Here is a 25,259-nt window from a genome sequence, read left to right as displayed (position 1 = left end):
TTCTGTCTTTTAACATTGTTTTTTTTGTCTTTTAACGCTTTCAACCTTACAGGGACACCTACAAAGTCCACAAAACCAGGGAAAACACTGGTCTAATGGCTACTCAGTGGCATTTCTGTGGATATAATGGAATGCTTTATAAAAGTAGTGGACTAGCTTTTAGAAGAAATCTAATAGTACGCTATGAAGGATTTTTTTGTGGGTTTTGTTTTTCATGGTGAACTCTTCATAATTAGTGAAGTCACGGGCAAGTTAGACAAGCTGCTGCGTGTGAATAAATGAATCAATATGTCAAACTAATGTAGTGATGTGGAAAAGCAAGAAGCAGACTATTGCCAGTGAGAAGAGACTTGGGGGGCGTGAGAGCGGGTATGCTTTGCACTTTGCTCTGACAAACATTTTTCCACAGACTTCAGAAGGGGAAGGTCTGCCTCCAGATTGAAGACCCACATTATGCTTTCAATCTTGTCTCTATTCTGTACAGCTCAGAGGGAAATTAAATTCTGTCTTCTCCAAGGGGAGCCCAAACGTGAAGTGCGAGAGTACTACTTCTCTCTCAGTCTCGAGAGTCAAAGCTATTGTTCATGCAGATGGGAGCGCCCCAGAGAAGAGTTAAACCCACAGCAGTCTTCTGCTCAGGTGTTTGATTCGAGGAACCATCCCTGGCGGTATTTAAAAGACGGGTAGACATAGTGCTTAGAGATGTGGTTTAGTGATTTGTTTCGTCGAGAGTTAGGTTGATGGTTGGACTCGATATGAAAGGTCCCTTCCAACCTTGGCAATTCTATGATTCCATGAATATAGGAAACCAGCAGCACTCTCGTCTGGTCTCACATAGCTATTTCAAGGGGGGAAAAATACCTTTCAACAGATAAATGTCAAACATGGCTATTGTACTGCATGATGCTAATCATATAGGGAAGACGTGCCATGGAAAGTCATAATTTATGTAAGACAAACTATGTATAGTGACTCTCCAAAGCTTTAACTTCCTATGTAGTGTTGAAGTTTTGTTGCTTTACAGCACTTGCTAGTAAGTAAATGTGGGAAGACCAGAATTCTGGTACAGCAAATATTTCTCCAGATCTAACAGTTTAGGATTCTGAAACATTATTTCTTTTCCCATCCCCTTTATAGTGTTTTGGAATTTACACCAGTTATTGCTTTAAGGGTAATTCTCCTCAGATGTCCGATTTGCCTGAGAGATGTAAGTGTTTGTGCCGGCATGGCGTTTCACTGGAAATGAAAGCCACAGTTCACCAGTTTAGATTTAAGCCTACTGAATTTTTGGAGGGAAAATTCCTTCCCCGAATTTGGGAGTCACCCCAGCAACTCACATGCCATGCATGCCAAGTGGAAGCGGAAGGGTGGAAGCTGAATGGAGAGCAGGATTTTATGGGAAGGCCTGAGAGTTAGATACGTAAATAATGGCTGAAAAATGTACTTTCTTAAGTAGCTTGAAAAAATGTTTTCTAGTAAAAGTACACTGAATGCAGTTGCTATAGCTACCAGCAGGGTTTCGTGGAGAACTTCTTGAGGTACTTACTGTTTAGTTGTACACAAATGCATAGTTTTTCTTAGTCTGAGGATTCAGCATCACCTTGTGTTTGGATTCTCTCCTAAAGCATTTAAGCTGCCACTGGTAAGCAGCAACAGTGTTTAGAGTTTCTGGAGAAACTGGAAAAAGGTGAGGTTCTATGTTGATCTTGGGAATTCTTTTTTTTTTTTTTTCTCTTTATTGCACAAGTGAAACATTGCTAATGTAACTGAGCTAGTGTTTTATTTAATTTCTTATTTGCTTGTCTGCTTGGGGTTCTTTTTAGGCTAAGGAATAGCTAATAGCTTTGTGGGGTTTTATGTTTGCCTTAGCAGGGAAAAGAATCAAATCCTTTAATTATTAACCAACAGCCTAGCAACTCGTTCTGGGCCCTAGAAGCCAGGGAAGGATTTCAGATTAAAGCATGACACTGCAAACAGAAGATGAATGCAATCATTCTAGAGATCAAGTACATCAGGCGATGATAACTGAGCACTTGAACAACTTTCTAGTTCTGGTGCAGGAATATTCTGTCTCATAAATCAAGACTGATGGCTCTCTAGAGCAGGAAAAGTACTGCAACTTTTGTGCAAGATATAGACGAGATACTGGTATTATTAAGACTAATTTTGGACTTGTGTTGGCCAGGAGGTCAGACTGTACATAATCGTCCCTTTCATCTGTAATAACCTATAAATAAAAGTTGTTCCCTGAATACATCAACATGAATATGAAAAACTTTCATACCTTAAATTAGGCCTTGTATGTATCTGTGGAAAACAAGTTATAACACCTATTTTTATATAACAAAGAGTAGGCTGTCAGTCTTGCTAACAGAGACAAAACAGCAAAACAAGCACAATCTCATAATCTTTTTTCTTTTAAAAAATTGGCAACAGACAGATTAAAACAGTTACTCTTCAGAGAACAACTGCGTGTGAAATATCGCTTATCTGCATATGGGGTAAATTCACGTGCATCTCTGCCCATCCTGGCGGTGTATTAGTACTTTGGCATTTTCCTTGGCATCAACAGGAAAGCAAAGAAAAGCACCTGCTTGCTGCTCAGTGGGGCAGGAAATCTAGTCACAGAAAAAGATGTAGAAAAGGCCAAGGTACGCAGGGCCTTTTTGTAATCTTTATTTTACTGGTGAGGACTGTCTTCAGTCCTACAAGTTCCTGAGCCTACTTGCAGAGTCAGTGAGAGTGATGCATTACCCACCGGCAGCTAGACAGTTGAACATCAGGGCTGATTTCATCCAATGCAGTTTATGGATACAGAAAATTCAGACCTTTTAGGCAATCCAGGATTCCATGAATGCCCCATAATTTTAGTTCCCACATCCATTATAATTCACCCAGAAACTGGACTAAATCCTGCACAGGATGTTCATAAGCTCTCTTTTTGTAAACTAGTGTAAAAATTCACAAAGACATTGCTTTTCCCAGCTCCACGTTGGTCCTTCTACCCAGAGCTGCTTTCCTGAGACAATTTCATCATTCAGGAAGGGGCATCTGTTTAGAAATCTAGATGTGCTTCTTCTGTTCCCCATTAGACAAAGACTTTATACTCAAGTCTTTTCACCCTCTGACTCTGAACTTGCTAAAGTTTTTTATTATTACCATTACCATCTGTTAGCTGTTGCTGCTTTTGGCTGACTTTCTTATGTCACCTTGACCAGATAGACATATGCTGAAATATTGGTATCTGTTGAAATATCGATATCTAAATCTTAGCTGTTTGTCTAGATTCCTTTAATTGCATCTGGGGAAAACAAGCACTTCTTGTGAGTAGTTCGTTTATTTTACTCATCCTCCTTAGAATGAGATAAAATCAATGAGGCTATGGATTATTTTTTTTTTTCTCCATGAACTGGAAAGGAGACCCATCCTGAGGAGCTCAAGTATAAAACCACATACGATGTTAGTTAGACGCCTACAATTTAAACTTAAATGAGATAAATCCCAGTGAAAGCTCTGAAATGTCTTAGCAAATAGCCCAGTATCTTAAATTTAAGACAGTATCTCAAATTCATCTTTAAAATCTGGAAAGGCACAGATTTAATTTGATTTAAGTTCCAGCACTGCTGCCTAAATGGGTCTCTTTTCCATTTCTGCATTTTTTCCATGTCCTTTCTCCTCCATCAAAGTTTCCAATTTTGCATTTGCTATTATTTTCCTGGTAAGTACTGCGTGTCCTGCCATCTGATCCTGGCTCTATCATTTTCAGTTTTCTCTGTTTTCAAGGAAATACTTCTTTCCTGATTTCACCACAGAGTCCTTGGCCATCTACCGGAACAGAGCATGGATAAAGATGCAGTATCATAAAAGACCTATACCTAAAGATCAATACCCCGTTCCTGAGATAACAATTCAGTCTGCAAGGTTGTCACCAGTTTTGGAATTAACGGGAACTTTGAAAATTTTTGAGTCCTTATCCATTTGAAAATATCCTCCCTCCAACTATCAAATAAAATCTGTGATATCTACTGTTGCCTACCCACTAGCTATCTCTTCTTTTGAGGTACAAATTCAGGATACTATATATGAAGAGGTAAGGAAAGGGAATTAAGTGAGTTTTTAAGTTTCAGGTCCTCTTGAGACAGCTTGGTATCGCACTTCTTCCTACAGTTAATTATGAAAAATTGAGATATGAAAAAATTAAAATGTTAGGAAGACCTGAGTTTGGTGTTGTTCCATATTTCGTCCATGTGATTTATTCCTTATGCTCCTTTATTTCCCTTTCTGCTTTCTCTTTCCTGGAACAGAGTGAGACCACTGCTGTTTTTGAGACTTGTGGGAAGAATTGAAAGGAAAGCAGCAGAGTGGAGGGAATGGGATGGGGAGAGAGTTGAGATAGTTCAAAATCCTTCCAGCCAATGTCAAGATTATTGACCTGACACTGTCCCACCTCTTGCCTTAAGCACAGACAGGTAAACCCAGCAGCTGTGCAGGGGTAGCAGGTAGACACATGTCTTATCACCTACTAAGTTACAGGCCTCCCGCATCTGTCAGTTGCCTGGTGTGAGGGCTGTGTATGGGCTGTAGAGCACAACTTTTGGGTTCTTGTCCTTTCTATGCGAGCGACAGTGGTGATGAGAGCCCTTCCTGGTAGAAAATAGGTGTAGTTTGCATGCTTCCTCTGGCTACAGTTTTTTCCCCGTTTAATTTACAGCTTTCAGACCATTATTTGCTGTATTTCTTTGAAGTGTCTTCTTCATCAGCCTCCTGTTTTCTGTTTTAGTCACAGCCCTGGCAGCAGGGATGCCAAGAAAAGTGACGAGGCAGAACTTTGCTGCAGGTCTCTCACTGCCAGGATCATGGCAAGATCACAGAAGGATTCACAGGCAGTGATTTCCTGTGTGTTCCTTTCAGAAAGAGGAGTAAAGTGTGTTTTATCTCAGTCTTAGACTTAGGATCTCTGTGACACTGAATAAACTCTCCTTCTGCTTGACTTCCGTGTATTCCCCTTACTTTCTAGTCCTAAGTTGGTGGTGGCCACGGTGCTGGGCAGAGGTGGCTGAGACATCAAGGATATGCTATACCACTTGTCTTCACTCAAAGCTGGTGCTGCATTAAGGCTGTGTTTCTTCTTTCTCTTCTTTCTCTTCTTTCTTTTCATTCTCTTCTTTCTCTTCTTTCTTTCTCTTATTTTAAAGGAGTTTATGTTGATGGTGAAGACATCCACAATGCAGACCTCTATGGTCCTTCTAGCCTCAGCTCCTTTTATGGGAGAGAGAAACATTTGAGGTTAGAGACAAAAAAAGACTTAAGCCACTCACTTCCAAGATTTTCAGTCTCAAATCCTCCATACAACCTCCCTACTCTGCAGACACCTGAAGGTGTCTAACCTTAGGGTTCTGCTGTTGGGTTTTCCTGGGATTGCCTCTGCCTTAAACAATTTAGGCTATGCAATTATAAGAAATAAAAGCAGCAATCCTACGAAGGTTCCAATCCTACTTTGTGTTTCGGGTCAGTTCCACAAATGCTTCGCTGCCATGCTGCAATGTCAACTAACCATGAAGTGCTTTCTACCCTGGGGCCCTGCTGCAAAAAGGAGGCAAAGAATGGCCTTTTTCTAGAATACCTGGTGGGAAAAGGTTACTTGCAAGCTGCCTATATCTGTTCAGCTGTCCTTTTTCTTTCGTCTGTTTTAAAAGAGAAGTGGCAATTCTTATTCACAGTAGGCAAGGGCATGGAAATACTCAGCTTGGGTGGATCTCAGGCAGTGGATACTGCACAGGGGACAATGCCTCCTGCAAGTGCTCGGTAAAGAGGGAAAGCTTCAGAAAGAAGCAATGCTGAGGATGTAACACTGCTATTTGCACCTCCCAAGTAACAATAGGTATCTCTTGTTTTCATGGCCTTTCTTCACAGATCTTTCACTTTTGTTGGTGTGTTGGTGTCCACAGTAGAGTTCTGTGTTTCATTATAAAGGCCAAGACCATGGAAAATAGACCATGGAAAGGCTTTGCAATACTAAATCCCTTAATCAAATGTTTCTGAACAAACTTCCATGACATTAGATGGGCATCAACTTGTTGGAACATGTGGAGGAGAAATTCACCCACATAGTGCAAGTAGGAGGCATTGGTGTTCCTGAATATGGGAATTTTTCTGTCATCCGGACAGTTCAGCAGAAGTGTTGGGGAAGTGGTGAGTGAGTGCGTGGTACGTTTCAAATTAGCATAGCCCTGTTAATAACCCTGGGAGTGACAGACAATGGGTATGGGCTCATTTCTGGAGCTTGTAGGGATTCTGGTAATCCTTATCCAGGCCTTTATCATAAGGCATGGGGCAAGGAATCCAAAGCAATTCTTCCTTGCATTGGCCCCAGTAGGAGTTCTGGGAAATGCATTCACCAGGCCCCTCTTTGTTAGAAAGTATGTATGTTGCCTATTTTCCAAACAGATTTAGGCTGTTACCCCATCCCGATTCCTCGCTCCAGCTCTGCTAGCTGACTATATAAAGCCATGACATATGGGTCTTTTTACTGACATAATCCTCTGCTGTACTGAAAAAGAAAATATTAGGTTTCATTCCAAGAGCTGGAAGAACTTCCACGAGGATATAAAAAGCAGGAAATGGGCCCTGTAAGAGTAGAGCGCTCTCTTATTGAATAGCCTCGAGGGCCTCAATGTTAAAGGGTTCTTCCTAATAGTTAATGCGGGCTGGAAAAGCTCTGCCTCTGCTTGAGAGGAAATGGGATTTGTGGGACTTTCCCAACACAGGTTATAGGGCTTAGGCCAAAGGAGTGGTGTGCTGTGACCCTGTAATAAATCAACTTGCTCCGCACATACAGCAGTAAGGACAGCCTGAGCATGTAGTACTGTGGATAAATCTCAAGATTTTCCACTCCACAGCAAACTATTTCTACAGTTTGAACTGCTTGCTTTCTCTGGGGACATAATTTTGATCTTTGCCTTGCTTACCTCACTCCTCGTTAGTCTGGAGCCAGCAGTGGCTGTTAATTTAAATGTATGAATTGGGATGCTCTTCCCACAAAGGCCAGTGAATAATGTTATCTATTACCCTAAATAGCCAGTATGCCTTGTATTACATGCAGGTGGTGGTCTTTCCAGTTCTAGGACATGTGTATGCTGCAAACCCTGCTTAAGTGACAACACGAGAGACATTTCAGAGTTCTGTTAAGTTTAAACAAAGTAGACAAGAGAGTATGGACAAAGTTTTCTAACTAAGATGGGGTGTGATAGAGTTATTATTGGGACGGGTGAGTTCTGCAGCTGCTGTTGAGTCACGTAATTTCGAGTGTGTTCCCCCCTAGCAAATCCAGCACCATTCATAAATTATTATGTATCTAGTAATTTCACTGTATTAATATCTGCAGGATTCAAGTACATTTACGCCCCAATGGATGAGCAACTGCAGAGGCATAATATGTACAAACGTGCTGTGTAAATGTCTTGCAATCTACGTGACTCAAATTATATATTTGGGGATATTTTGCGGGGAGGAGAAGGTATCCCCCAAATAAGATTATGAGTCTCCTGTTCTGTTCCTAATGCCCTGGTTCGGGCTAGTGCTTTCCAAAGGAAAGTAAGTAAAAATTAAAGGGGAAAAAATGATTCAAACAAAATGCAGCACCGTGAGGTTACTTTACCATAAGGAAAAATGCATCTAGAAGTATTGAACCGATGCTTCAATTTCAAGTTCAAGATATTCTTGGTTTTGCCAGCTAGTAATTAAACCTGGGGAAAGCAGCTATCAGTGCGAGCACTACAGGTGCTGGCGCATGGTTCTTGAGCAAACCCTGCTTTCTAGACATTGTTTTCCCAAATCAGATAGGCAGAGCTTCCCCTTATCAGGTGTCCTAATCCCTTGGGCCCCACATACTCTCTGAGATGCTTCCTGTGAGTCTTGATAATTACTTCAGTCAGGTTAACTGAGATGCTTGCGGAATAGTGTTTTATACAGAGCCAGCGTTTGATATGTGGAATTTCTTTTGAAATTCAAACTCCTTATTTGCTGACGTGAGACAGGGTTACGACTTGGCTGCTCAATAAACACATGTGTTCATATGGTGCATTACGGATTCTCCTTACAGACTGGTTGATGATGCCAAAGCCAAAGAACTGCTGGGTGTAACGTTCTCAAACATCCCTTGAGAATGTGTGTTTCCCACGCTAGCAAGGGATGTAGCTTGTTTCTAGCTCCTGGTAAGTTAAGTCTGGAGACCGAGAGACAGTTACACTCTGAGGCATGCCCTTAGGACTTGCTTTAGCCATTTGGCCACATCGAAAAGGACTGGAGCATCACTTTGTAGCATCTGTTCTCACAGGCACAGCAGCTGGGGCACTGCAGAACAGAGTGCACCACGTCTTGTCCCATCAGGGAGCTGGGATGTTGATACAGCACACAACTGGTCCCACCATGTGAGTGAAGCCCATTTATAGGAGAGGTAACAAGATTAATTTGAGAATGGTGGTGTGGATTTGGTAACCACAGACTGTAGGATTTGGGAGATCCTGTCACAGACACTTTTTATCACAGTTTAGTTTTGGGTTTTCTTAGCCAATCAGTAGAAAGATTTCTAAGCTTGACACGCAAGAGTACAGTTTAAATACGGAGTTACTTCCTCTGGACAAATCATTGGAAAGTTATACTTGGAGGTATTGCATCAAGGTTTGAGCCTGCAGACACTGTGTGGCTGCAGCAGGCAAAAATACACTGCAAAGTCTTCGTCTAGCATTTAGGGTATTTTAGAATTACAGCAATTTGGCAGGCAACCAGTAAGATCTTGTTTTAAAGCATCTGTGGTAGATGCATTTACAAAGAGGTCAATTTGAGGGATGCATGATCCAAGCATAGGTTAAGGAGTCAGGAGTGGCTGAATTCTAATTCCGACCTTCGCTCAGGTTTCCTTGCATGTGCAACACCACAGAGGTTAAAAGAACGTTTCTAAGGTTGCAAAGTGGAGCACACAGAAATTAGGAAATGCCCATGCTGAGTTGATCCAGTCCCCCTTGGAGTGTGCTTTATGGCCCTTTAAGACTCTTGCTTACGCTCCTCTGTATGATATTTTTTCCCATTCGATTCCTGTCTCGTTGAGTCTCTTGGACAGATACCTGTCACTTCGGAAACAGCTATTTATTTTTTTTTCCCCTCCTAATTTTTCAGTATGGACTTTCTTTCTCGCACAATCAAACTTTTTTCCAATTGCAGCAATATTAATCATTCATGGGCCCTGGTAGTTCCAGCACCAAGTACTTCAGGGCAGTAATAGAGTTCAGCTAAGGCCAACAAATTGATGGGTTTGAATGGTCTGCTGATCTTTCCCACCACCCTATTTCATGTCCTGTAAAGCTGACAGATGGCTTTGGCCAACATTCATGCTAACCATTTCCCTGCGTCTGATCTTTTTTTTAGGGATTGGGGTAGCAGTTGCTCTTGAGATGTGATGTTGCAAAAGAAGAGACAAAACTTCTCAGGTCCTGCAGCCTTGCCAGCACCAAGGGGAGACATTGGAGGGCTGCTCGCTAGCAGGGTGCATGAACGTCCTCATGCAACATACTGTAGAGCTGCTGACAGTCTCCTGCTTGATTTCCGCAGAATTTGGATCCCTTGTAGTTGAACAAAGTACCTCACAGCAACTCTGGTGTTAGCAGAGAATTTTCTCCTCTATTATTCACATGGGTTTTGAAATAATGCCCATTGAAATCAATGGCCATCTTTTCATTAACTGCAGTTGGCTTTGGATCAGGCCTGGGAAGATGCATGTCTTCCAGAAATGCCATCGGATCATTTCTTTAAAAAGCATCGAACAAAGATATACGACTGCATGGGCTAATCGGGGGGAAGAAAGCCCCATCTCTCTTTTATATGGTTGGCTTCCTGCTCATATCAGCAATCATTTCGATAATTAAATTGCTTAGTTCAGTAGTTGGAAGAAGCACGATCAACAAGATGACTCTACTAAGATGTCAGATATATTAGTGTTCTGGGGTTTTTTGTTTTTGTTTTTATTTTTCTGTGTGTGTGAAAAGTTGTATAATTGGACTCTGTCTTTTTCACCCCAGGCTAACCTCTTCTTCAGAGAAGCATACCAAAGACATTTAAAATCACATTATGAATGCCAGCATAGCTGGAACATTTATATGGCGTACGGTGATGTTCCGTGGCAGCAGACGAATGGATGAAATTAAGCACAATAATAGTATTAGCCCCCCTTGAATTTAACAGTAAGATGAACAGTTCAGTGCTATAATTTAGTAAAACGGAAGTAAAAGCTCAGATATGTTAATGAGAAGACTGAAGTCCATAACTGGACATGCTTTTTACATTCAGCTTTGAGTCACTGATCTTTGTACTGTCCCTGTAGGGTCTTTGAACTTTTGCTCACATGAGGTAGAAGCAGTTTTATTAAACCATGGTCCTGAAATGCTCATCTTACTATTGACTCCCATTTTGTTTTGTTTTGTTTTGTTTCATTGATATTTGTGACTGAATCACTCCTCTGAAGGATGAAAGAGATGGCAGAAAGTGTTCTGTTTTTTTCCATCTCTAAGTCACATGGTTCTTGCTGTTGGTGACGTCTCTCAAACCAGGACAGAAGAGCAGTCTTTGGGGAGGGTGAGATAGGGAATATCCAGTGCTTGGGTTTAAATTTCTTGTCCTATAAATGCTGTAAAGTTTTCTTCTCTGTCACATTTCTTTGTATCTGCTGCTTCTTTTCCCTTTATTTTTCAAGATGCCATCTCTAAACAAAGAGTTTTGCTTCTATGCTTTCATACAAGTTCTTCCTCCTTGTCCCCTGAATTACAATGATGTGGCAGCATTATCTGAGAAGCAAGGTTAGAACGAAGTCACTCTATGTCCCTTCAGGATCAGGCTGTGGCAGGACAAAGACAGAGACAAAAGGATAAAAACTGCCTTTGTCTTATTCTCAATGGAGAGGGGTTTCATTTTCTAAATAAACCGATGTCAGGACATTCTTTGACTTTGGTTCAATCAGGACCAAACCCCATGATAAAACACAGTCCAACTGTGTCGTTCTGTTCTGGATGTGTATGTGACTCTTTGGAAAGCAGAGCCCTAACTCTGTTCCCAGCCTCAAGGGATGACGCTCGAGAAGACAAAGCAGCATCCCTGAGAATGCAGGAGTGCAAGGGAAGCCCAACAGTGAGCAAAATATAAAAGTATGTTTGAGATGAGAAGACCCAGTTCTTCTTCAGCTCTTTTTTCTAATGCTGCTGTTTATGAGCGGACATTTCCCAAAGAGTGTTTACTTATTGTTCAAAAGTAGAGAGGCCTTACCATGGGTGCTCACTGACCTAAAACTCTATACCAATCCCCCTGAAAAAAAACCCTACTGAAGCTGAAGGTTATGAAGAGCTTGTGTCTGTCTTCTGCATATTGTTTGTTCAGCTGTGAGGCAGTATGAATAGCTTAGTACTATGCCTGTATTTTAAGTGTAGAGAGCCCACTTTAACATTTAACAGCATGCTTTTTAGTCTGGATGCCATTCCCACATCATGTTTGCATGTAGCCAGAATTATTCACCTCTTTTTTTCCCATTAAACTATTAAAAACGGGGCCTCAGACATAGAGTCCGCAGTTTGGTAATAAACTCGCACGTGATAGGATTTGTCAGTTCTTTTTGCGATATCACTTCGTACATCTAAATGTGTCACAAGGGAATCCCAAAGTGATGTTTGTGAGATAAAAAGAAAAAAAGGAGGTATTTTTAAAGGAAGTACATTGATTTAGGCCACTTTGAGGAAAATTATTCCCACATGATAGGCTGAACTAAAAATAACAGTAATAAAAAATTCCACATTGGCCATTTGGAAATAGGGTCAACTAAACAGAATTTCTTATTCTTGGAATTACTCTGAAGCCTAAACTGTTCCGTTTCTGGCTCCTTTTTGACTCTGTCTCCTGGAAGTGGAAATAAACTTTGATCAGCTGCTGTGCTCTCAAACTGGGCTCAGTCTCACAGTGACAGACTGAGGTGGGAAAGAAATCAGTGTGGAAACCCCATCACTAAAAGTGCTTTATCTCCAACCTTTCTTCTAATACCCCTGAAGACTCCTGTGCCATGATATGAGTCCTGTTGATGTGAATGGGGTGATTTTCTCTCACTGATATATCCATACATAAAGCAGTGGCAAGTTAAGAGACTTGGTTCAATGTCTTTTGGCCTGAATGCAAAAATAATATTGAACCACAAAATTAAAGCCACCACAGGTTATGATTATAGATTTTAAGCAGATGTTCTGATTTGATTTGGGTTTTTTTTCCCCACTATTTTTAGCCTAAATGATTGTTTTGAGACGCCTTTCAGCATTCATAACACAGCAATGAGTTCTTGAAATGTTTAGGCAAAGAGTGGAGAGGAATGATGCCTTGGAGATGCAGCTCTTGAATCTGGTCATGTAGGTAGTCCTTCTGCTGGGGCACAAGTCTGGCGGAACAGGTTGCCCAGGGAAGCTGTAGATGCCCCATCCCTGGAGGTGTTCAAGACCAGGCTGGATGGGGCTTTGAGAAGCCTGGTCTGGTGGGATGTGTCCCTGCCCAGGGCAGGGGGGTTGGAACTAGATGATCTTTAAGGTCCCTTCCAACCCAAACCATTCTGTGATTCTATGATTCCATGTACCAAGTGAGGCAGGTCCACCACGCTCCCTGTCTCGCCGCATCCGCATTGAGCCAGCACTGGTGACTGACACCAGCTGGTGCTCTGCTCCTTTTATCCTGGCCTTGTGTGGGTGAGCAGCTGGCAAAGACTGTTTTTAATACGGTATTTATAAAACGTCACAGCCGTGCAAGCCCAGACACAGAGAAAGGACGTTTTGAGCTCTCAGCACTGGAAGTGCAGAACACCCCATGGCAGATCTGGTTTCCCATCTCTTGCTGCCGCCACTGACCTGCTGTCCCATCACTGATGCCAGAAACCAATATTTCCTAAAAAATACACAGGAGGAAAAAAACCTTTGAGCTGAAGGCTCCCATAGCTATTTTCAGTAATGCTTGTCCTGATCCCTTTGCAGGCGGCTGCCTGATCGGTATTTCAGTAATGTACTTATTTAAAAGGAAATTCTAACTACTGTAGGGCACGGGGATATTTTCGTGCTCTTTTTTACCCTGCAGCCTTTTCCAGCTCGCTCGAACCCGAGCACCTCACTGTCTCGCAGGGACATCGTCTGGCTGAGGTGTAAACTACAGCACCTGCTGTGCCCTTTGGAGTTAGGGATGGCACTTGAATAAACGTGCTTTTTTTCCTTTGTTTTTAGCTGGATAGGGTTTTTGGGTGGTTTTGTTTTGTTTTGTTTCGTTTCGTTTCTTTGTTTTTTAATTATTTCTTCCATTTCTGTTCCACTGCTGGCAGATAGTTCCAAATTTTATTTGCAGGTTTTATTAAATGTATTGCTTTTCTCCTTGTCTGTAAATAATGTGGACTTTTGAAAATGTAGGAGCTTGTATTTTGTCTTGGGAATAAGGGTTTACAGCCATATCTCGACAACTGCACAAGATTTTCCCCTTTTTTATTTCCTAAATCCCCATGATATACACTTTATTTTTGAGATACGTGGTAGAGAGAGGCCCAGCATTTGACTGATCAAGACTAGTTTTGAACAAATGCTGACACCACCATTCCTTTTTGTCTGTGATTCCCACAGAACCCTATTGCTTTGAAAAGAAATATCCTAGAATGCATAATCGACCCTGCAGCAATGATCTACAACACACAGTGTCCCCTCCATGCCTCTTTTACCCGGCCATCAACAGCGAGAAGCTGATGTGCATGTTAAGAGACAGAGGAAGGGGAAATTCCCCAAGAAAATGAACAGAGAAATCTGCGCATTAAGGAGGAAAAGACAGATTCACGAGCTGGGAGAAATTTTTCCAAAATGATTCCATAAGCAGTAAAGATCTACAGGGTGAAAACTGTTTTCCCCAGTGTGTGCACACATAGTGTGTAGAACTGCGATGATTTTTTATGGTCTAATAAAAAATAATAAAACCACAGCAATAAGCAGATAATAATTTTTTTTAATTGTTCTAGTGTTAGAAAACATAGCTAAACTTTTAACACTTTGCCTGGCTTGTTACCAGCTGACTTCAGTGGCTTGAGTCAAAGTAAACTCAAACCAATTGCTTTAAATTGGAGATCATCCACCTGAGCTTTTGCACTCCTCTAAACTAAATATTTGAAAGGTGTGTTTTGAAGCTGCTGAGTTTACTCCTATAGAGAAAAAGCGATTGCAACAAATACTTATATGAAAAAAGCCACGTATTCTTAGCGCTCGTCATTTCTGAGACTCCGGAACTGAAAACAGCGAGGGGTGAAGTGACAACCGGTTGTGTGTGATTTGCAGTGGTTTGTATCTCGGCTCTGCGTCGTGTATCTCCTAATGATGAATGCGTGGGAGGGCCAGGTCAGGAATGGTTTCCACTCCAGTGAGTTGATTGTGCTGTTGGCAGTGGGCTCAATTAAAGTATAATAATCTGGTAATCTCTCTCCTTTTTCCATTCAGGCTGCTGCACACTGAATAGAGCCAGTGAAAGGCTATAGCTTTTGAAAAGTAGGTGAACTCCTGCCTCTTTGTCTGAGCGGTTTGTGTCTAGCCAAACAAAATGACAGGCAGAAGAGACAACTCCCCAAAACGTTGCTCCCATGATTTGCATCATTACTTCTGTTTGTGTTTCTATGAGATAACACTTGCTCTTTACTTTAGGCTACGAATTGGATTTCTAGCAAGCTTCATACCACGGCGAGAAGACAAGCTGATGTGAGAAAGGAGATATGTCTGTTCCGGGAAGATGCCGCGTGCCCCATCTCCTGGTTCTTCTCACGTTCGTGTTCGGCGGGAAGAGAATTGAGGCACAAAGAGCAGGTACGCGCCGTTTGGCTTACTGCCTCGTGCTAAGTAGCTGCTGGGGCTTTTACGTGGCTGAGAAGCTATTGTTGCTAGGAGAAATAATAATATAAAACCCAAGCAAGAAAAGATATAAATTAGACCTTAGGGATGGAGGTAGTTTAGGGATCAAGTTATGATTTATGTAGGGTCCCTGGTTTTGCTGCAGCCTTAGAAAGGTTAGCTCAGCCACCCAGAGCAAGGGGAGCAGTGTGCAGTTTACTTTGAATATGCTTCAGAGGGTAGATTTAGATTAGATATCAGGAAGAAATTCTTTACTGTGAGGTGGTGAGACACTGGCCCAGGTTGCCCAGAGAAGCTGTGTCTGCCCCATCCCTGGAGGTGTCCAAGGCCAGGCTGGATGGGGCTTGGAGCAGCCTGGTCTGGTGGGAGGTGTCCCTGCCCATGGCAGGGGGGTTGGAACTAGATGATCTTTAAGGTCCCTTCCAACCCAAACCATTCTATGATTCTATGATTCATCTGCCCTGCACTGGCATGGAGATCACTTCTTCCATTGCCTTCAGTGGGTTTCAAGACTACATCTGGTGCATCTTCTACCTGGTTGAGACTTTCCTAGTGAGCTCAACAGGGCCAGGGCACCGTTCACACCCTCTCTTGGTTCATACTGTCTAGTTGCCAGCATGGTCCCTGGCACGGCTTTTGGCCCGTGATGATGAACACTCTCTCCCAAATGCCCCTGACAGTATTAGAATATGGTGCAGCTGAGAGACTGTTCCTCCAGGCAGTCTTGACAAGGACACGTTGTTTTTTGGGGGCAAGTAGGAAGAATTATCTGTCTTGTGAATGATGCCGTAGCTCAGGGACAGAAAACAGTTGTAGATCCACACAGTTTATTGGTATAAAAGCCCAAAGGTACTTTGAGACGGAGGCTTTCTGTCTCTTTTTCTAGGAAAGATGCTATTCTGTAGCCTTGGGTAATTTATAAGAAAGAAAATTATTTTTTAGACCTCTCAGTCTAAGGAATAGCTGCTTTACAGTTTTGTTATGTGATCTATATAAGGCTTGTTGGGTGAAGTTTAACAGGAATAAGTAACAAAACAAAGTGAATCTTTTTTTTCTGCCTGTGGATCAGTCACAGGAAGGATACAGTGGTACCATTTCTATGTTCATTCTGTGACTACTTTAAATAATTTTGGGCTTATGGATTGTTTGTGAGCTATTTTTAATGGCAATATTGCAAAACGGTTGACTCGGTGTCTGAGTGGATGAATACAACTCCTGGAATTATGCTTCCAGAGACCATTCCCGTAATTACAAAACTGAAAGTTCACTTTCTATGAATTATCTCCCATATTCCCTTAACGTGAACTCTTTCTGCCAGTAAACAATATTATTATAGCATTCTTGCAAAACAATCAATTTTGTCCAGCAGTGGACATTAAAAACGTGTAACAAATGCAGATGAATATTTACTAAAAGCTATTCTGCAGCATTTCGTCTCACTGCCATCAGGTCTGCAAGCAAAAGTCACTGACTCTAAGAAAATGGTCCTGAAAGACCATCTTTTTCTTCCCTGCGTACTGCCTGAACAGGCATCACTTTTTAAACCTTAAAAGCCCCTTGTTTTAAGGTTCATTGCCCTTGAACACCAACAGGATTCATTCTGTCTGTTCTGTTTGGTATTTAATTGCAGTCATCTCACCTGCTGAGAGTTGTTAAAATAAGCAACAGGAAGGTCTGTACCTTGTGGGTTTTTTACTTAAGCCTTTATATTCTGTGGTTAGTCTCACTTAATTAATATTCTCTTAGACAGAATAGATTAATATAATAATGAATTGTGGGGGGGAGTGGAGGTTTCATGCTTACCCTTTAATGTTATATATTATGTCCTTTATATTCTGCAAAAATCAAGCAGAACTACACTTGGCAGGCTAGCGAATAGACACAGATGTAATGTAACTTATGTCTGATAATATAAAATGATATATTCGGTCAGTTCCACACTCTGATTACCTTTGAGAGAGTTACTGTGTGTTTGCAGCCAGACCCTTCTTGCTCTGTGGTTAGAGACAAGTGTTCCCTCACTCACAAAACACCACCACAGAACATGATCCGATGTGGACAGGTTGTTCCCAACGTGATCCCAAGCCCAGTCCATAGTTTGTTCCCGTAGACGCTGAAGGAACAGCAGCACCTGGGTCGGCTCTGTGGGATGTACCATGCTATGGAAATGCGCACAGCAACAGATGATGCTCATTTGTCATTGTCACTCGCAACACACTGGGTGTATATTCAGCCACTCTCATGGCCATCATGCAACACCACGAGCATTGCCCTGCAGCGTTATAATGCCTACCTGTAAAGCTTTTCCTCTTATCTGAAGGCAAGTCCTCTTCATGTGGCTGAGCCACCCACACTCACTTTTCCAGTGCAGTGGGCTGTTCTGGAACTCCTGTCCTCTCCAGGGCAGGTGCACAGCCCCAAGATGATCAAAAGCACCAGAGCTAATTTATGAACCGTAAGGTCAAATTTGGGTGCAGGAGAAGACTTTATGACCCTCCTATAGGCTCAAATGCTGGAACTCAGTGAGGAAATATGGCAACAGCATCTTTCCTCCTGCTTTGGGTGGCATGATTCATACTTCTGTTCACTGAGCTGGCACTGTCAAGCAAGTGCTTGACTGGATGAACTGTGTATGATACCTCCATGGTCTTTGGTCTGTTCCAGGGAAAAGCATCCTCAGCTGACATCTACATTGGGTGTGTTTACATCAGTGCTTTAGCTCTGGTCAGGAGTGCAGCAAGGACAGACTATTTCCTAAGGGATGGGCAGCCAGGAGCTGGAGGTCTCCCTGGGCTGGCAGGACAGGGTCTCACCAGCCACAGCCTGTCCTACCACCTCCGGTCAGGGTGGGGGATGGCAGCCAGGCTCAATGGACGATCCAAATTCCCAGACAAGCTCATAGTGATGAAGCAGGTCCAAGATCAAGCCAAGAACATAATTAGCAAGTCAAGGTCTAGATCAGGTCTAAAGACAGCAGCCAGGGTCAGCCATTCTCCAGGCAAGTCTACAGAGGTGAGGCAGGTCCAAGGTTGTCACTGATGGACATTTAGTTGTTGGGACCTGGCTGGAACAAGTCTGATGTGAGAACAGACAAACTGTACAGCGGGAATGTCACTTTTTAAAGCATGGAGAGCTAACGTGTCCTCAGTGGGCATACCATGGAGTTATGTATTCTCCTAAATACTCTCAGATTTCCTGACCAAGGGAGGTAGCTTGGTCAGTCCAGGTCAGAGCCCAGAGGAGGTTATTAACTTGGTCGTAGTGGAAACAGTTGGGGGAATCAGGGTCCTGCAGTGAAAGAGGAGTCAACAAAACAGATCTGCTCTCAGTGGGTGTATGTAGATGTGGGCTACCAGCTCAGATCCTGCTAAAGCAGAAGGGTTTGAAGGCAATTGCCAACAGCGTAGGCAGATATAACTTCACCAGTTCAACCGGACTTAGAGGAGCCATGTTAGTGTGAGAGAAACAAAGCAGCACAGGCACCAGTATGGACCTATTTTTTATCTTGTATCTTATGTGCTTTGTTCTCCACATGATTGGTCAAATTAGCTTTTTACAATTGGTTCAAACAGGCAGTTGTACTTTGTTAGATGGTGTGAGACAAGAACTACTGGAGAAACAATGGTTGTTGGTTGTGACCATAGATAAATTGACTTTGTGGAGCAGCTTTCAATCTTGAAACTCATAATTTGTTAGGGACTTTGGTATATAATAATGAATTAAATAAACATATGTATATTTATACATTTTGTCCAGTTGGGACATTAAGTTGGTAAAGCTTTGGCGTATGTAGAACATTTATGAATATAGTGCCTCTTGGCTTGCATATATTCAGAAAGAACAAGAAAATGCTTCCCAGGAGATCTACTTTCTTGGCAAGCGGCTGACAAATACATGACCAGTCTGGCTTCAGAGGGCAAGCAAGCTGCAATTAAAATACATTTGCCTTTTGGATTACAGAAGCCTCGAATTACAAACATCATGGCTGGAGCCAAAAAGGTGGTTGTGGGGGTAAGTGAACTCCTCCCTTACAAAGCAACTGCCCTTTGTTGTCAAGGAAGCCATCCCAGTGAGTCATCCTTTAGTCAATAGCCAATGGCAGAGGGCCTCAAAATCAAAATAATCTTGTTATAAACTTGCTTCACCAAGATATCACGCTGGGCAAAGAACTGCTTCTAGCTAAGCATAAATAAAACATAATGTTAATGCAAGAGGGAACATGAAAGCTTCACTACTCACGGTCAGGATTGGCAGAGGCAAGGTCAGGGCAGGTATCTGGATCTGCCAAGGTCATTTTAGAGCATTGCCTGAGCAAAGGCACTGCAATGAAGTTTGGGAAAAACAGCTTCATATGCATGCAGATGGTGTCGGTGAAAGATTGCGCGGAGGCAGTTAGTAGTGCAGGAAGGGAAAGGGTTTGCATTTCAAAGCAAAGTCTGTGCTGATCTACTGTAGGTGTCCTGAAAGAGATGAGGTGAATCACAAGGAAGAAAGGCTGAGAATCTGCACTTTCTCTGCAGGATTGGGAAAAAGTTTGCTGCCTCCTCCAAACTGCTCACTAGAGAGCTATGCCTAGGGAATATTTAGTATGTCTGATGCTCATCTTTCAGCTTCCCTTAGTGATATTTTCTGCCACTCTTGCAGGTTGCAAGAATGTTCACTATGACCTTGTCTTCATCTTGGATGCATCCTCCAGCGTCGGAAAAGAAGATTTTGAGAAAGTTCGGCAGTGGGTGTCTAATTTAGTGGAAACTTTTGAGATTGGCCCAGACAAAACCCGTGTAGGTGTGGTGCGATACAGTGATCATCCAACCACAGAGTTTGACCTGGGAAAATACAAAACCCGTGAGGAAATCAAAGAGGCTGCACGAAAAATTAGGTATTACGGGGGTAATACGAACACTGGAGATGCTCTCAGGTACATCAACACCTACAGTTTTTCCAAAGAAGCTGGTGGTAGACTTAGTGATCCAACTGTTAAAAAAGTGGCTATCCTTCTGACTGATGGAAGGAGCCAGGATTATGTCTTGGATCCTGCCACTGCAGCCCATCGGGCTGGGATTAGGATCTTTGCTGTGGGTGTTGGCGAAGCCTTAAAAGAGGAACTCGATGAGATTGCTTCAGAACCCAAGTCTGCTCACGTGTTTCATGTCTCCGATTACAATGCCATCGACAAAATTCGGGGGAAGCTGAGAAGACGTCTCTGTGAAAGTAAGTAAAGCTCCTAGTTCTACACAATTAGAATTATAATATGTTCAGTTAACATATAGGTATGAGAGGCTGTGATTGTCTTCTTTCATGCTTATAATTCTATGCTGAAAATTCTTTATTTTAGTGTCTTCCACTCTGTTCCACTCTGTAAGAAGTCATTTTACTACCTGGATCATGATAAAGTGATCACTTCTGTGTTCTTCTGCCCAAGTCAACATTAACTATAGGTCAGCTTCCAGTGGTCAACTAGAGACCAAAAAGTGAACTCCCTTTTGCTTCTGATGTATTTCAGTCATTTTATAATATTTTTGACTACTGAATATGAAGGTTGACATCTTATTTATAACCAGAATTTGGTTTATTTCCCCTTATTTTCTGGCATTAGAGTGTGTAAAGAGTGCTATGGATACTGTGAAAAAATTCTTGTGCGTTTCTGCCTTTCAGTATCTAAACTCTACTGACAACTGGTGTTCACTAGTGCTCTGGCTATCAACCATATAAACCTTGGTGATGTTTTGAATGACTATCAATGGAGAACAGTGTGAGAAACTCACACTGAATAAATTAACTTTGAATTTCCAGCACCCTGGTGAAGAGGACTGTAATGGCATTCTGGTTGGTATCTCCCAGCTCTTTAATGGGAAAAACAATCACATATCCCTTTCTCCTTCCACCACTGATAAATCATTCCCTTGTTCTTGGTGACTACGTAAAAGTTACGTGGTTTTGCTGCTTTTTACAGTATGTGTTGTGGTTACTGTGAATTGTTTGGGTCAAAATCATAAGACATTGCTCTGGTTCCTAGGTCCAAACTTGAAAGACAGCAGATGACTCCCGGTGTGATGCTGTAGCATATTGCAGTGTTAAAATGACCAGGTCTGCAGTCCAGGAGCTTGTGTTACTGTCAAGTAGAATAGAATGGAATCGAATGGAATCGAATGGAATGGAATAGAATAGAATAGAATAGAATAGAATAGAATAGAACAGAACAGAACAGAACAGAACAGTTTCAGTTGGAAGGGGCCTACAGTGATCATCTAGTCCAAATGCCTGACCACTGCAGGGCTGACCAAAAGTTAAAGCAGGTTATTAAGGGCATTGTCCAAATGTCTCTTAAACACTCCCATAGAGCATCAGCCACTTCTCTAGGAAGCCTGTTCCAGTGTTTGACCACCCTCTTGGTAAAGAAATGCTTCCTAATGTCCAATCTAAACCTCCCATGGTGCAGCTTTGGACTGTTCCTATGTGTCCTGCCACTGGATACCAGGGAGAAGAGATCAGGTGACAACAAGTTGCCTGAAAAAAAGGGGCCTTGTGGGTGGTGTTGTGAGGCTCTTTTATTGCTCTCTCTGACCTCCATTTGCAAGAAAAAGTGCTCTTCTGGGTTATGTATGTTTCTTAAGAAGTGACTAGCACAAGCAAGCATAAACCAGTTGACATTGCCCAATAATATCTAGGTGACTGCTTTTTTGCAGCCTGTGTTTTCTAGCGCGCGTGCTACTTCTAAATTCCATGTTAACACAGTAGGAACAGGAAAGGAGTTCACTGTAGGGGCTGTGCCTTACACATACTTAGAAGGTAAAACTTTTAATAGCTGTTGTAGTTTACTTTCTGTAATTTTAATATGACAGCACTGCCCAAAACAGGAACACACAAACCACCAAGTGGGTGGAGGACGTGATGAGGGCACATGCCAAACTGCTGTTTAGTTCATGCACGTTCTAAGACAAAAACATGCATTGCCACAGCCAAGGTAGTGTTTTAAGAGACATAATTCTTTGTGAGCTCCTGGGAGACACGTGAATCAAAGAGCGGAAATGGTAGAAGGGTTTTTTTGTTGTACCGACCAATGATGAGTCTTCCAGTCCTTGTACTGCAGTACTGCCAAAATGTGAAGTCGTACAGTGTTTCAAATACTGAATTTCGTGCCAGCAGCTGTTCAGAGTGACTTGTCTCTGGTCTCACTAGGCTCTCCTAGACCCAGTCATTACATCTTGCTATATTTGACTGAATTTATTGCTAAGAACACGTCATTAAGTGCATTAATAGCATTTTAGCTCTCATTTGATCTTGTGGAAGCAAGCATAGCAGAATCGAAAAATAACATGTCTGCTCAGTGGGACATTGTGGCAGTGGGAGATATTTTTGCCGAACATCTCCATTACATTCTGGACTATAGTTAGCATGCAATAATGCGTGATGCTTTCACAGGAAAGCAGGAGAGATGCATTCTGCTAAAAATTCCAGAGATGCTACATGCTTCCTAAATAGGGTTTCTGCTTATATGTTGCAGAGAGAACAACAGGCAGCTATGGAATATTTAAAAATATACTAGCACCTGCTTCTGGTAGGTAAATAGTAGCTTTATCCTTGTCAAAGAGAGACAATTTCTTCATTTTCAACACAGATTTAACTTAAAGCTGTATTTGATAAGTTAGCGCATGCAAAGTTGTCAGCCTGGCTTGGGTCTGGTAGCACTGGGGTTTAACACTGTCATCTGACATTTAAGCCTTCATGTGGGGAGACGTTGCAATGGTGACCAAAACCACTCATACCTGCTCAGAGGTAATTGTTTCTTAAAAACACTGATTGCAGTGCTTTGGATGCTGTCATATTTGAGCTTATTTCTGTTATCATTAAGACAGGCAGGTGATAAGATACAGTTTGCAAAGATGAGCAAAAACATTCTCCAAAAACATTTTCGCTCTTTACTAGCTCTGTAAAGCAGAAGCCTGTGACTTGGCACCCTCGGAGTGCACGGCATGTATGTGCAATTACTAAGCCTCTGCTCTACTGCAAAAGTCAGATTTCACAGCTTGAAAATAAATTTGGCTTTAGAGGTACAGTCTCTGCTAAGATTTGGGTTTGGGTTTTTTTTGTTTTTTTTTTTTTCCCCCCACAGCTAGCAATAGGAGAAACACAAGCAGATGTTCTCTAAGGCAGTACTACAGGAGCATTGTGCTCGGAATTGGTCTATGTCCAGTAGTGACTTTCACGTATAATGTAGCCCTTTCTACAAGCAGTTTTTAGTTGTTTGTGAGCTTGATAAGCTCCTTGCCATGATGAGTTCCTCTGCAAATGTGTGGATGACGAAAAGACTATGTCATATGAATATCAAATGCTTTGCAAACACAAGGAGATGAAGCTGAAATGTTTCAATGACTGGTTGGTACCAATGGTTTGTCATTGATTTCAGTTGATAAAGCGAGGCCTGTGATAAAATATCAAAAGCAGTCACATGTTTGTATTATTCATAACATTTATTTTTTATTTGCACATGTCTTTCTTTGTTGACTTTGGGTTGTGTATGCAGTGCATAAAATATAAGTTTTATGGTACCACTGTTCTGTTTCTGATGTAAAAGGGCTTCCAGCTTTCAAGGCAACATCTTGAGCACCATTCAAAATAATAGTCTAAAGGCTTCAGAAATGTGTTTTTTTGAAGTCAGCTTTGCCCAGGTTCATGGCATGCTCACAGAAGAACAGCAAACTGTTTCTTCTTGTCCTTCGGTGTTAAAAATATCTCATGCACAGAGACCATGACAAAGTGCAGGCATCTGAATGGCCATGTCTTGACTGACAGTTCCTAAAAGACTTATCAATATAGTCAAATCTCACATGTGTACTGAAATATGTGAATACATCAGCACCTAACCATATTTGCTTAACTGTTGACCCCCATTTTATACTCCCTGTCGAGCTCTGAGATTTCATTGTAAAAACATTCATTTTCAGATAGCTTTGCATTAGACATCGGGGAAAAGGAAAGACTTGGGTATTTGTAGACTGGTTTTACTTTCACACTTGGAGTATGACTTTATTTGGGTTCTTCATAAGTTCAGTTTAGCAGTAGTTCCAAATCTTGCTTGCTCTTATTGCAGGAGCTCTTTTCCATTGTTGTGATGGCTTGTACATACCTCTACAAATCTGAACATAGCTTCTTGCAATCTGGCAGAACTCGGTACATGCCACAAGTGCACCTACACATTTACTTGGAAAAATCTGTGGCACCCACCTCCATGTTGAATGCACAGAAGGTTGAGGTGTTTTGGAGTAATAACTGATGTCTAACAGACTGGTTAAAGCCTGATTAGCACAATATGTCCCATGAAGATAATCTAACTCTTGTGCTTCTAGCTCATGTATACATCACACCTGCCATGGGCAGCATTCCTAGTGGAATATTCCACATTTGGCTGCTTAAGAGTATGTCCAGGCTAAGTGCAGCTACTAACATTTTGATTCTCACTTGAAAATCTAATCACTTCCAGATGGTTTGGGAAGTCTGTTAAAAGCTCAGCAGACAACTGCTGCTTTTTTAAAAGCTGCAGCTAGGCAGTGACCCAGCTGATATCACCTCTGATATCTCCTGTTGCTTCTTGATGCTCTTCTCTGCCAGATGCAGTGGTGGCTTTCTCGAACCCTGTAATATCTCCAACTTCTAGCAATCTCTCATGTCACAGATGACAGGATCGCACATCCTTTCATCACCACATTTGCCGGCTCACTGCGGTTTCCTGCGAAGGCATAAAAGGTCTGTGACAGAATTTCCAACTGATTTATCTTTTGCTTGAAAGAGAAGAAAAAAAAAAATTAACTTTTCGTCGATGATATGCTGGGAGGAGATAAAATATTTGATAGGCTTAGTGGTGATGACATTACACAACTTCCTTCTGCCATTGTGTGAGTCGAAGGACAGCCTGGTATCTTGCATTATGGCTCCAGGAAGCACAGAAAATATATTCTTTTTCTCTTAGACCTTTTTTTTTTCTTTTTTTGTTTTCAAATCAAACGCCTGAAACTCCCAGATCTGATTTTACACTTGGTCCAGTCATCACCAGCTTAGAGCAAGAGGGCTCCAGAGCTGGTATCCAGGCAGGCAAAAATCCTTGAGCTCAGGGAGCACGCAGTGACTGCTGGTTGGTCCTCAGTTCCTCCACGGATCACATAGAAGTGACTGTTTTCCCAGATCGTGACTACAGTTCTGTTCTGCCAATGTGTAATCTCCACAACATTTAAATAACTTCCTATTTTGCTTGGCCCTCTGAAATGAATAGGTTTGTTCTGAGATTAGCAACAGTGCTGTTTTATGACCAGTTAAACCCAGCCCCAC

General features: G+C 42.0%; 1 protein-coding gene across 1 annotated transcript in view; it reads left to right on the top strand.

The window, feature by feature from the left end:
* Positions 1 to 1,379: 1,379 nt before the first annotated feature.
* The window catches only part of COL22A1 (collagen type XXII alpha 1 chain), a 229,512-nt gene continuing 205,632 nt past the window's right edge, over positions 1,380 to 25,259 (top strand). Inside the window, exons 1-3 of the mRNA XM_074577898.1 lie at positions 1,380 to 1,687; positions 14,733 to 14,891; positions 19,581 to 20,147. Coding sequence (XP_074433999.1) covers positions 14,801 to 14,891; positions 19,581 to 20,147 — 658 coding nt within the window. The 5' untranslated portion in view covers positions 1,380 to 1,687; positions 14,733 to 14,800. The remainder of the gene's footprint in view (positions 1,688 to 14,732; positions 14,892 to 19,580; positions 20,148 to 25,259) is intronic.

Source organism: Larus michahellis, chromosome 2, assembly GCF_964199755.1.
Source record: "Larus michahellis chromosome 2, bLarMic1.1, whole genome shotgun sequence".
NCBI lineage: Eukaryota > Metazoa > Chordata > Aves > Charadriiformes > Laridae > Larus > Larus michahellis.
This window is presented reverse-complemented; position numbering and strand designations above follow the sequence as displayed.